Source organism: Procambarus clarkii, chromosome 2 (genome assembly GCF_040958095.1).
Source record: "Procambarus clarkii isolate CNS0578487 chromosome 2, FALCON_Pclarkii_2.0, whole genome shotgun sequence".
NCBI lineage: Eukaryota > Metazoa > Arthropoda > Malacostraca > Decapoda > Cambaridae > Procambarus > Procambarus clarkii.
This window is the reverse complement of record NC_091151.1, coordinates 50851383-50865094: the sequence shown is the minus strand read 5'-3', so window position 1 is coordinate 50865094 and position 13712 is coordinate 50851383. Positions and strand designations below refer to the sequence as shown.

The 13712-nt window shown below is 43.4% G+C and overlaps 2 protein-coding genes across 3 annotated transcripts in view; one reads left to right on the top strand and one right to left on the bottom strand.

The window, feature by feature from the left end:
• LOC138365589 (uncharacterized) overlaps positions 1-6056 on the bottom strand; it is a 39101-nt gene extending 33045 nt beyond the window's left edge. The window contains exon 1 of the mRNA XM_069326069.1: positions 6009-6056. The gene's annotated coding sequence lies outside the window, so the exon portion shown is untranslated. The remainder of the gene's footprint in view (positions 1-6008) is intronic.
• LOC123762344 (uncharacterized) overlaps positions 1-13712 on the top strand; it is a 360436-nt gene that overhangs the window by 301328 nt on the left and 45396 nt on the right. For both annotated transcript variants that reach the window (XM_069326012.1, XM_069326022.1), the window contains exon 4: positions 8965-9153. In XM_069326012.1, the coding sequence (XP_069182113.1) occupies positions 8965-9153 (189 nt within the window). The remainder of the gene's footprint in view (positions 1-8964; positions 9154-13712) is intronic.

The window sequence follows — 13712 nt, the reverse complement described above, 5'->3', positions numbered from 1 at the left end:
GCGAAATCGCCTCAAACTAAAGGTAATTAAGCCAGGTCTTTAATGTTCCATGTACTGTATAGTGTTTTCTCTGATATAACTTGTCATATATAGGATTCTGGCTTCACAGTTAGCGCCCTTTTGACAGGTCAAGACGAGGAAGAGTTTGTGCACCAGTTACTGGGTGATATGGAAGCTACCTCAAAGAGGATAATTTGGTGTCTACACCCTAGTTATACCTGGTGGACTAACCTGCTGTACTATAAGATAAGGAACCTCATCAATGTATGTAGCTATTACTGTAGTTTGATTGGCTGCATATATATTAATATAATAACCCCCCCTAATGTGTAGAGGATCGATTTGTGAGATTATGAGATTATTGCAGAAATACAGTCCACTTATCATTATACAAATTGCTATCGAAGTATATAAATTAACGTAAATATAAATTCATATAAATTAAACAAATATAAATCTCACAGGTCGGTTCCCACACCCTCCACCAAACCGGTGGTACAGGAGACCATAAGTTAGGCTTCTATGTCAATACACAAAAATCTAAAAATCTGAGGAACATGTTGGTATCAAAGTGCGCCAGGCGCTCACAGACATTCGAGAAGTTCAATTGTGTGTAGAATTGCCCTTGAGTTTCGTATTCCCCGGACGCGGGAACGCCGCCGCTAGTTAAACACACAAGTGTCCCCTCGGTACTTCTAGATTTTCTGTTTTCTTTGGTTTCTTCCCATCCTCTAAACTCTAAAAGACCATTCAACTGGTCGGAGCAGCGCCGTCTTGAATCGTTGTTGAAGCCAGTTGGGAAGTAATTCGTGCACAAAAGCAGGAGGAAATCCAAAAAGCAGTGCTGACCACATGAACAATAAAGCCTGCACTAAGCTTGCTATCAGGAACATTATAGATTCTCCCAGTTGCTATTGGTTGCAACTTCTCCATAAACCCATTATTATTCTAGTCACCGGCGATCAGGGGACACTCCTTCTCACACGCTGTCATCCTCCAACTAAAATGTTTATTAAAATACTCGAGATACGAGAACTTCAATAATTCTGGAAGGGCGGCAAACATCGTAGCAATATTGAGGAAGGTGGAGAGAGAGAAGGCACTAAGTGATAGAGCAGTGAGGGGTGGCAAGTATTGGTGCAGAGTGCTGTGGAGAAGGTAATGGGGTGAATAGACTTGACCGTCTGGAGAGCACAAACTTGCTAAGAAAAGAGGCGAAGTGCATTCAGAGGAGGACAGTCATCCCTGAAAAACTTAACTGAGTCCTGTGACAATTGAAATAAGTTTATTGAGGTAAAATACACACAAAGGGATGAGGTAGCTCAAGCTATTCTCACCCCGTTCAGTACATGGTGTTAATACATACATATACACACATCACAAACAAACCTGTGACAAGGTTTCCAGAATACGACTTACAAATATTGGTTGGGTAGACTGTATCTTGCTTGATTGTCGGGTAGACTGTATCTTGCTTGATTGTCGGGTAGACTGTATCTTGCTTGATTGTCACAAGGCATTTACATAACATAAGAACAAAGGTAACTGCAGAAGGCCTGTTGGCCCATACGAGGCAGCTCCTATTTATAACCACCCAATCCCACTCATATACATGTCCAACCCGCGTTTGAAACAATGGAGGGACCCCACCTCCACCACGTGATACTGTCTCCCGAAAGGCGACAACTGGGTCCCCAGAGCTTAGTCTTGGCACCATCGCTGTTTCATGCGAATGATCCACTAGAGGTAATTAGCTCGAACATCTCAATATTTGCAGAAATTATTGAGATGACGCAAAGTTATCGAGGAGTGTAAACCCAATGGGGACCGCAGGAAAACAAGAGGTTCTTGACAAACTCCGGGAATGGCCAGACAGATGGCTGTTAGAATTAATTTCACGCAAGTGAAGGTAATGAAAATGGGTAAGGGAGGATACCAGGAGGTATCTACACAATTTAGGAAAGTTAACCATCACAGTCATCGACTGCCACCATCACCACCACCATCACCACAGTCACCACCATTCATCATCACAGTCACTCACCACCACCACAGACACTCACCACCACCACAGTCACTCACCACCACCACCACAGTCACTCACCACCACCACAGTCACCACCACCACCACTACCCACATGACCGTCACTACACAAGAACCATTACAGATCAAGTGAGAGAGAAGACGAGAGTATTGATTAGTGAGGAACCATAGTGGAGCCTGGTGACGTTAGGGAGCAGTGACTCCAGGTTGCTATACACGGGCAGGCAGGGAGGCAGGGAGGGAAGGGAAGGGCGTAGGCAAGCTAATGGGGAGATAGGGGGAGGAGTAGGCAAGTTAATGGGGACGTAGGAAGGGGAGTAGGCAAATTAATGATGAGAAACAACAAAGACGTAGGAGAGGTGGTTAGTTATGTTGGAGTAGTTAGTGGCTAGGTGACAGGTGTGGCTGTGTGACGGGTGTGGCTGGGTGACAGGTGTGGCTGGGTGACGGGTGTGGCTGGGTGACGGGTGTGGCTGTGTGTGAGAGTGAGGGACGAGGAGCTGTGTGTGTGGATTAGCTTCGTCTTTCTCCCTCATTATTTGTCTTCCTCATTTCCTTGACCAGTTATCACCCTCTCCTCCCCTTTTTTAGTTTTCCCATAAGCCTCCGTTATTTATATTCTTTATTCCCTCCTTTAGCTTCCTGTTGTGTAACACCCGTTCATTATTGGTCTTAACCTCTTCCCCCTGCTCTCTCACTCCTCAATTACATGTAGATATATTTAGCAGCGTGTGAGTTAGCCCTTAATTTAACAGTTTCATTAGTTTATTACGCTGGTGCTATTTCCTGTGTGTGTGTGTGTGTGTGTGTGTGTGTGTGTGTGTGTGTGTGTGTGTGTGTGTGTGTGTGTGTGTGTGTGTGTGTGTGTGTGTGTGTGTGTCTTTATTTTATTCTTTCGTCTTTACCGAATTTTCTTTATGATCAACATTTTTCTTCTGATTTCGTGTTCCCTCTTCTCCGCCCCCCCCCCCCACAACCCTCCCCCACACACCTGGGAACACACCTGCCAGAGCATCAGGCCGTGTACGAACCTGACTGTACTCTGGCTACTGGTCACACTGACGCAGCACCATCACTGAAGTGGTACTGAAGCAGCCCGTCCTCCAAACACAGACCCAAAAGTGATTCCATCCACCCGCCAACCCCTGCCCCCCCTCCCCCCGCTGTTTATGAATGAAAAACGGTTTACACACGACTCACGACTGATGACGTCCGAACACTTCCGGAACAAGTGCTTCACTGACGAATTGTGTTCGAACCACAACGCTGTAAATGCTTCATACCCACGTACTACAAATAATCGCCAACAGAACCTAAACACCTAACCTAACCAGTGCCTAAATACGTGAAATATGGTAATATAAAATAATAATAATTCATATTTGAGAAAATTCCCTTTTTTAAATGAACACCATGTTTAAAAGTTTATGAATGCGTCTTTGGGGGGGTCGACCGCTGGATGGAATGAACTTGAGTCGAAGACGGGTTGATTGAAGAGTAGTAGGAGGGCCAGCTATTGGTTGTTGGGGCCCATCACTGTCGTGGGGGACCCCTAACTGTATGGGGGTAGTGGTGGACCCCCCAACCCCCCAATAGCCTTACCTACATTTCACCCCCCCCCCCCCCCGCCCACGAGACACTGTCATATGCTGGACGAACAAAGCGCGTGACGGCGCAGCCCGACAGTGACAGTGACTGTGACTCAGGATCACAAGGGGCGACAATCACTCTAACAGACGTTATAGCTCCCGACACACACACACACACACACAGTCTTTTGATCTACGAGAGGCATTTTGGCGGTGACATGTTCGCGGATTTCAAGATACGCTATGTCATGCGAGGTGAGGCCTGGTGACACGGTCTCCAAGGCTCTCAACCCCCTCCCCCTCCCCATCACAACCTGTGTTCAGAGTGAGCAGCGACTCATAATGACTCAGTTTGGCCGTGTTCAGAGTGAGCAGCGACTCATAATGACTCAGTTTGGCCGTGTTCAGAGTGAGCAGCGACTCATAATGACTCAGTTTGGCCGTGTTCAGAGTGAGCAGCGACTCATAATGACTCAGTTTGGCCGTGTTCAGAGTGAGCAGCGACTCATAATGACTCAGTTTGGCCGTGTTCAGAGAGAGCAGCGACTCACAGTCACGCGCGCGTCTCTCCCCAACTTTCACCCGCCGTCGTACTCATCTCACTTTTCTTCGTGCTCCGCTTTACTTGTTCTATTTCCTAGTAAAGATACACGCGGATGAAAGAGTAACTTGTTTGATTAAATATTTGTAAGTAATATATGTATTATTCACGATAAGGAAATGAGGGGGTCAACTCCCACAGTATTTACTGATCTACTTTACTGAAGCGTTGAGGCTATGTTGAATTTTTGTCTCGGCCGGAATTAATTCTTAATATATCACAAGTTTAAGTAGCGGCCAGTGGAAGGGGGGCGGGGGGAAGGGGAGGGGGTGTCACGTGTGTAAGGGAGGGTGTGTGTCGTGCACCCCTTCCCCTCGCCCTAAGGCAGGCAGGGAGTCGCACTATAACACTGCTGGCGCCAGTATCACCTGGCGCCTGCACCTGGCACCACACACACACACCTGGTGGCGCCTCCAGCTGGCACCACACACCTGCTGGGGGGAGGAGGGGGGTGCCAGTGTCCTCCCATGCGTACTGTAAACCTGTTTTCTCTCTCTCTCTCTCTCTCTCTCTCTCTCTCTCTCTCTCTCTCTCTCTCTCTCTCTCTCTCTCTCTCTCTCTCTCTCTCTCTCTCTCTCTCTCTCTCTCTCTCTCTCTCTCTCTCTCTCGGGGGTGGTTGTAAAGATACTATAAGGAGCATATGTGCAGTGGGAGTGCGTATAGTGAGGGAGCGTCGTATATTAAACACAGTGTTGTGCAATAGTGACAGTGTTGTGTGGCTGAAGAGGGTAGTCACCTGACTACCGTAGTCAATTGACTAACGTCGTTACAAAGTGCAGCTTAACCCATGAACAAAGAAGTGACTTGTTAAAACCAATGCCATGAAAACTATTGGAACAATATCAGTGATACGTGTATACCAGTGAATAGTGTATGCCAGACACGTGGAAGCAGTTCAGTGTTATGTTGAAATTTGTAGTGAAAAGTGCACTTAGTGTAGGCCGTGTGAGAGTAAGGTGTCACTGTAGTGAGTCCTGGACACTACACCCAGCTCACTCTAGTATACACGTGAGCTGTGTATACTAGTGTGATGGTATATGGTGTAGCCACAACCATGTCAAGTTGTCACAGAGGCATTCTTGGGTTATTTATTCTCTAGTTTCTCAAGTTTGTGTATAGATTTTGTCATTTAATTATTGGCACCAGACCTGGCACCAGACCCTGGTACTAGCCCTGGCACTAGGCCTGGCACTAGACCCTGGCACTAGACCTGGCACCAGACCCTGGCACTAGACCTGGCACCAGACCTGGCACCAGACCTGGCACCAGACCTGGCACCAGTCCTGGCACCAGACCTGGCACCAGACCCTGGCACCAGACCTGGCACTAGACCTGGCACCAGACCCTGGCACCAGACCCTGGCACCAGACATGGCACTAGTCCTGGCACCAGACCTGGCACCAGACCCTGGCACTAGACCTGGCACTAGACCTGGCACCAGACCTGGCACTAGACCTGGCACCAGACCTGGCACCAGACCTGGCACTAGACCCTGGCACCAGAGCTTGGAAGGAGATCTTGGCACAGGAGGTGTGGCGGGGCCAGGGTGTGGCGAGGCCAGGAGGCTTCCGGTCCCCACATCTCACATCCGGTTTCAATGAAGCTCTTCCGGTGCCTCGACTGCTCTCTCTCTCTCTCTCTCTCGTTGTTGTTGTTATAGATTCAGCTACTCGGAACAAGTTCCAAGTAGCACGGGCTATGGTGAGCCCGTAGCTTACTTGGCACAGGAGCAGGGCAAGTAGCACGGGCTATGGTGAGCCCGTAGTGGACTTACCTGACACAGGAGCGGTGCTGTAACTCCCTCTCTGCGTAATGTCTGTCGTGTGTGGGTGATGGGGGAGAGGCAACCCGTCCTCCCTATAGACAGTTATAATACTAAAGAGACGGTACATTAATGAACGGCAACGTTAGTTTATTAATACACTAGTTACCCCTTTACATTTCTCTCTCCAAATAATCTCCCGAAACGGTGAATTTGTTTTCTCTAATGTAACTGGTATGCAGTTTTCTTGTAAAGTTGCATGATACGGGCGAGGATCAATTAAATAAACTATTATGGTATGGGTATTGCCCTGGGTATAGAAGTCGGCTCAAATGGAGAAAAGTTAGATTATAAAACAGTGAAAAGCGGAGTGTTCGAGAAAGTATACATTCTTGTTTTTAATACATGAATTTAAAGCAATATTAGTCAAATTGACGACTGAATCACTGAATGACACTGAATCTGGGCGGGTAAGAAATTAAAACGAAGATATAGCGACGTTAAAGACAAACTTTAAACTTTCAAAATGCAACCGAAAATTGGCAGAGGCATTTCAATATTGACAAATTTAACGTTCGAAGCCTAGGCAGGGGAAACCGAGGTACCGGATATCAACAAAATATTAATGAATTTGTTAAATGTTTGATATAATCAAATGACGTACTGTGGTTTTTATCCATAAACATTAATAAAGAAAGTTCCAATACGTGTGGGAGTGTCTGGATCAATATATGAGTAGGAGTGATTGGATACGAACTGGCTCGCATGGTCCAAAACCCCCTGCTGCAGATTTCTGTATTATTATGCTCTTAATTTAACAACATTGACTTTGTCTAAATACAACAGAAAAAGACCGAATCTACGGTGATGTTAATGTTTCGTGTGCTAATATTTGTGTGTGTTGATGTGCAATTCAAACAGGAAATTATGTAAGTCCAATTTACAAAGACTGAGAGGATTCTTGTGGATTTTTACACCATAAAACGCTCCTGCGTGTGAAGTTTTGAACTGTGAAGGACTGCAGTGACAACCGGCAGGCAATAGTGATTATTGTAGTATTGGAAGACACGTGACACCAGATGTAACGTCTGGGAGACACGTGACACCGGATGTAACGTCTGGGAGACACGTGACACCGGATGTAACGCCTGGGAGACACGTGACACCGGATGTAACGTCTGGGAGACACGTGACACCGGATGTAACGTCTGGAAGACACGTGACACCGGATGTAACGTGTCAAGTGAGAGCAGCTGTGGTATAATGGTAGCAGCTGAGGAGACGAGGGAGTGTGTAAGTACCTGTGAGCCGGTCATCAGATGAGCAGTAGCCAGGTACAGATGATAGACATTTATATTCAACGCATCTGTCTTGGTGTTCCGCTATTGAGACTTAAACTACTGCTGCTTAGAAAAGTAGCAGTAATTATAGGCATATGGAGGTGTAAGTCACGTTACTTAATAATTTAAGGAACGAAAAGGGGATGGTAGGAGGCCCGTTGGGCTTATCAGGGTCCTCGTAGGCCAATTGGGCTTCCCTAGGCTCAGGGAAGCAACTGTCAAACCCCCAGATACAGTACTTGTTAACTAACCCCTTCCAAGTCGTAATGGCTTGGCGTTTTCTCCTGATAGATCCCCTTTCCCTTACTTCTAGGTGAACAGGGACATCAGGTGTAAGGGGAAAAAAAATGCCCAAACGGCTCGTCCTGCCTGCGAGCAGCAAGGTGGTTAAATTATACGAGTTTGTTAGCCTAAGGTCAGGATTCAAAAAATAAACACCGCATTAGGCTTTCCTCAAGACGAAACATCACCCCAATGTGTTGTGGTCCCTCTTAATCTTTTGCTTTTCAGAGTATGATACCTTTATTTTTTGCAATAGAATTTTAGATTATATTATGACTTAGATAAATTCCCTTTTTAATATAAACCCTGTGTGTGTATTTTTTTTTAAACTAGAATGACCGCTAACTTTTCCAAGACGTCCAGGACAACCGTCTGTTGATCTTCCCACAGCCCTCAGTCGCCCCCTTCTTAACCCCCTATTCCCCAATACACACTTCCCTACCCATGCACAACCCCCCTTTTCCCCTATTTCCAGTGGCACCCACCCTCCCCCCCTCTCTATGCACTCCCCCATTCTCTCCCTCATGTAGCATGTTACCTCACCATTGTTTAACGCGCCTCACTCTGAAAGCACTGTTGGCTCCCCTTCTAAATTTAATAATAACAATAAATTACACTATAAATCCGGAACAACGTTGTTAATATCACCTTTGTGTCAAGATATGTCCCCCTTTGCTGTATGGTGTACAAGGATGTGGAGTCTGTTATTTATACATATATAACTTATATATAAATATTATAAGTTGTTTACTATATATATATGTATGATGCTAGATTCTCCTTTTTGCTTTTAGTTCGAGTATATGTAGGGAAGACCATTTATTCTATAAAATTTAGCCAACTGTAAAAAGACAAAAATCAGGGGCCAGATTCACGAAGCAGTTACGCCAGCACTTAAGAACCTATACATCTTTCCTCAATCTTTGACGGCTTTGGTTCCATTTATTAAACAGTTTACGAGCATGAAAACTTGCCCAATAAACTGTTGTTATTGTTATAAACAGCCTCCTGGTGCTTCGGAGCTCATTAACTGTTTAATAATTGTAAACAAAGCCGCCAAAGATTGAGAAAAGATGGACAGGTTCGTAAGTGCTTGCGTAACTGCTTCGTGAATCTGGCCCCAGGCACATAGAGAACAAATTTAATTCGATTTGATTCGAGAAATTTGATTTGAGTTGATTCGAGAAATTTGTATAAATTGATGTATGGAGCCAATACCATCCTTGCCCGCCCTAGTAGGGACACAGGTGGTTTCAGTGTGGCGGAGCGTGTCACTTTTCCTGTACTGGGGACACACCACTTTACTTCTCTCTTGTCCTATGTTGGGTACTTGTGTCACTTTGCAGGGTTGGCGACGACCGAAAACCCGAACTGTTATGCCACGGGCAACCAATCACAAGGCGAATGGGGGCGGGGCCACCAGCAACGGCTCCACCCCCTCCACGCCCATTGGTCAAGGTCAACAAGTTTCAACCAATCAGACGCCTTCTTCGCCGCCGGACATGGCGTCCACTAATAAAAATAAAGCTAAAAAGGTGATGGGAGGAGGTAGCCTACTGTCCCACTTGATGCATGATGATAGTCTGTAGTGATGCACGTTGTTCCCTCCGGCTTTAACCGTAGCGGTAATAGAACTGGAGCCAGATTCACAAAAGCACTTACGCAAGAACTTACGAACGTGTACATCTTTCCTCAACCTTTGACGGCTTTGTTTACATTTATTAAACAGTTTACAAGCATGAAAACTTGCCATTCAACTGTTGTTATTGTTATAAACAGCCTCCTGGTGCTTCGGAGCTCATTAACTGTTTATTAATTGGAAACATAGCCGCCAAAGATTGAGAAAAGATGTACAGGTTCGTAAGTGCTTGCATAAGTGCTTTCGTGAATCTGGCCCCTGGCTTTTAATATTAACCATCAACCTCTTTCTCTCTCTCCTCTCACTAATGTGCTTGCCAATTATTGTGAAGTTTATATATATATATATATATATATATATATATATATATATATATATATATATATATATATATATATATATATATATATATATATATATATATATAGTTGGTTTATAGGCGAAAACGCTTTAGTGTTAAAATTTGTGCTTGTGGTGGAATTAATGTTTTTTTTTTTTTGCAAAACCTCGATTGGCTAGTTTTTGTCTTGCATACTAGTTTGAGGCCCAAATGTATAATTTGAGAATTATAGATTTCATTGTTTTCAGCTGTTTCTTATAGATATGCTCAAGACGAGTGAAATATGTGGCCAGCACCATACCTGTTAACAGCCCACAAGCACACACACCTGTTACACGTATGATGAACACCTATCATGACAGAAGCACACACCTGTTACACGTGATGAACACCTGTCACGACACAAGCACACACCTGCTACACGTATGATGAACACCTGTCACGACACAAGCACACACCTGTTACACATATGACCAACACCTGTCATGACACAAGCACACACCTGTTACACATATGACCAACACCTGTCATGGCACAAGCACACACCTGTTACACGAATGATCAACACCTGTTTAAATACCATTTTCTAATGCACATTAACGACGTAGATAACAAAATCGCAAACCACATCACCAGTGCAGATAATACAAAGATCCATGATAAAGTGGGATGTGTAAACAATTTTAAAGTCTTGTAAAAAGATTCCATGAGCTTAAATGGACCAAAACGTCCTCAGACTAAGTCCATTCCATCCAGCGGTCGACCCCAAAGACGCATTCATAAATTTGAACATGCTATTCATTCAAATCAGGAATTTTCTCAAATATAATTGAATATTATTGTATAATACCATATTGTACATATTTAGGCACTGGTTAGGCTAGGTGGTTTAGGTTCTGTTGGCGATTAATTTGTTGTACTCGGGTGAAGCATTTTACAACGTTGGGGATCGAACCTAGGAGCAACAACTTTAGGCTCGACAAGCCACTGTGTAGGACAGACATCAGCAGGCTGTTGTTAATCCGTAGGGTATTAAACCTGAACAAAAAAGGGCCATGGTGAGGGTTCGAATTTACGCGCGGGATATTCCCAGACGCGCTTTAGTAAACAGTACCACCAACGGTGTTAAATCATGCCAACTACCCACTGGAATAATTAAGCGGGAACTTTTGACAAGCTGTCGGCTTCCTGTCCCCCCGTGGAGGCCATTACAGATGGTGGCCCTCGGGTAAATTCTTTACTCTATTAGATGCGTACGAATAAGACTGAAACTCTTGCTCTGTGTATTAATAATGTTTACTATAGATATATGTTAGCACTCTTATACAGTAAGCCCAAACATTTGGTTTATAATGAATATAATTAAATTAATTAGTAGTAAATTATATATCGTAAATATATAAAGTATTATAAGTAAATTAACTAAATATAAATGTTCTGTAAATGTAAAATGTAAAAAATGTAAAAAAAAAAAAATATAAATACACGTTCGTAAGTACTTGCGCAAGTGCTTCTTGAATCTGGCCCCTAGGTCATTGTAAATATAAATGGCACAAATGGCACGAGAAAAGGTATGTAATGCGTACAAATTTGGCATTAAATTCCAAATTATTTTATAACCGGCTTTGGAGCATATTACACTTTTTTGTACACAAGAAAATACTATAAAAAAAGTTTTATACCAAAGGACGTTTAGGGAGGGATCCCGAATGGTGTCATTTGTTATTGTGAGGCGGTGGCTGTAAACCTTCGCGCGGATCATTAGGGGTTTACAATGTCCTGAACAATGTTCAGGACTAAAGTATACTTGCTGGATGGTCGGTAAGACTTGCTGGATGGTCGGTAAGCTTCTGTGGTGGCCTTAAGAACCCCTTCAGAGGTTACTAGGTCTGAAGCCACACTTAAGCCTGAACTCTGAAGACACTTCAAGTAACGTGGAGGAGCAGAAACTGGTACAATACTTTACAGGTATTGTACTTTTTGATAGAATAAAGCAGTTAAGGTGCCTGGAATACAATGATGTAAGAACAAATATATATATCTAAGGTTAGAAATGATAACGAAGAACAGTATTATAGTTTCTCATTGTCGCAGACAGATAGCCAGATAGGGTTATCCAGATTTCCTCTTAAGCCACTGGCCAGCATTTCCCACAAGCCACGGGCCGGCATTTCCCACAAGCCACGGGCCGGCATTTCCCACAAGCCACGGGCCGGCATTTCCCACAAGCCACGGGCCGGCATTTCCCACAAGCCACGGGCCGGCATTTCCCACAAGCCACGGGCCGGCATTTCCCACAAGCCACGGGCCGGCATTTCCCACAAGCCACGGGCCGGCATTTCCCACAAGCCACGGGCCGGCATTTCCCACAAGCCACGGGCCGGCATTTCCCACAAGCCACTGACTGATGATCCCTGCGAGCCACAGACTGACCCAGGTACCCTGTTCATCAAGGTACCAAACTGCTGGATGAACAGACATATCAAGTGCATGTAAAATATACCAAACATCTTTCCTTGCCCAGAAGTCAAACCAATCTATCCAGTCTATTGTGAGCCACATGCACTGGTCATTGATTTATGTATAGCCAGCTCAAGAAGGTTTATGTACTTGTGTTAAGGGTTATTAAGTACTGTACAGGTACTTGGTGAGACCATGGAAACTCAATACTTGATGAAGCTCAGCTTTGTACAACTTTGGGGAGTGCGTCACATAAAAGATAATGTAGCTTCTCGTCAAGAGTATTTAAAGAATAGTTTGAAAAGGGAAATCCAACTTATGATGATTGTGGTTATGTTGTATACAGACCTCGGGTAGTAGTAGTAGTAGGCATCCATCAGTCTCGGGAGACTATGGAGTTGCACTCTGGTCGTCGGTCTGGAGTGGCCTCACAAGGGCGCAAAGCCAGGGTAGGTTGATTCGGGGAAGAAGCTGGGGAAGAATTTACCTCGAGTAAAGTTGTGGATATCTGGGATCATTATGCAACTTCAAACACTGTAGGTGGTAAAATGTATAGCACTTCTCCAAGCATCTGGCTCTCCTACCCTGGGTTTAAATATCCAGACACCTAGATATCAGCTATTTGGAGAAGTGTGTAGGTATTACCACATTATGTTGTGTATTATACCACCCCTTCATTTCAACACAATTTGGCATCACTACTTTAATAACATAAGAGAACTAATTAAATATAACATGTACGTTTAGAGATGGAAAAACAATTATCATATACTGTACATAAAAAGCATGCACATATGAATAGAAAATTGAATGTACCAATTTCTTTAACAAATGTTTCATTTTAGAAACCTTTAATGCTTTATTATATTGCAGTATATTTGAACAACTGGCTTCCTTGTGGTTTTGTTAAATACACTGGTGGAGGCACTTTAGATTTTCTTTAGGTTCTGGGGAGCCAGATGTGTCAGAAAAGTAAAATGTTAAAAGTGTAGCCGAGTTATTTTTACTCCAATTTTGTTACAATACTGTAGTTCAAGGAATATGCTTGCCTTTTAAATACAATGTTGTATCGGTAAATGCTCTAAATGAGCATTGATTTTCTTTTAACCCTTTCAATGCTGCATTTATTTTGAGGCTGTCTCTGTTTTTACATTCAATGAATAATTTGAACTTAAAATTAGAAATGATGATGAAGTTTGGGAAAAATAAGCAAAAATATCTATGTAAGTACTATAGTTTGAACATTGTAGGCCACAAAATGTCTCTACAATAAAATTAAAAAAGGAAAATACTGTACATCATGTAGAGTATTACAAAAAATGGTTAGCAATAAAGTTATAAAAAAAATGTAAAATATTAGTTATCATAATGTAGGTGTGAGGGGATTGAAAATGGGATTTAGCTTCCAATATAGTGTAGCACTTGACAAAATAATAAGGATTCTAAAACAAAAAAAAGGCATGGAGATTACACAGAAATTAGTACAAATTTGTATTTGCCTATCTTTGGGTGTTGTGCCCTTTGTTGGTGCTCGCCTCCATTCTCCAAATTAATAAAGTAAAATTACTGTAATGTATATACTGTACTATATAGAAAATATATAGAAAATAAAAAAAATGAGAAAAATAACCATTTTCAAATTACGGGATGATTAC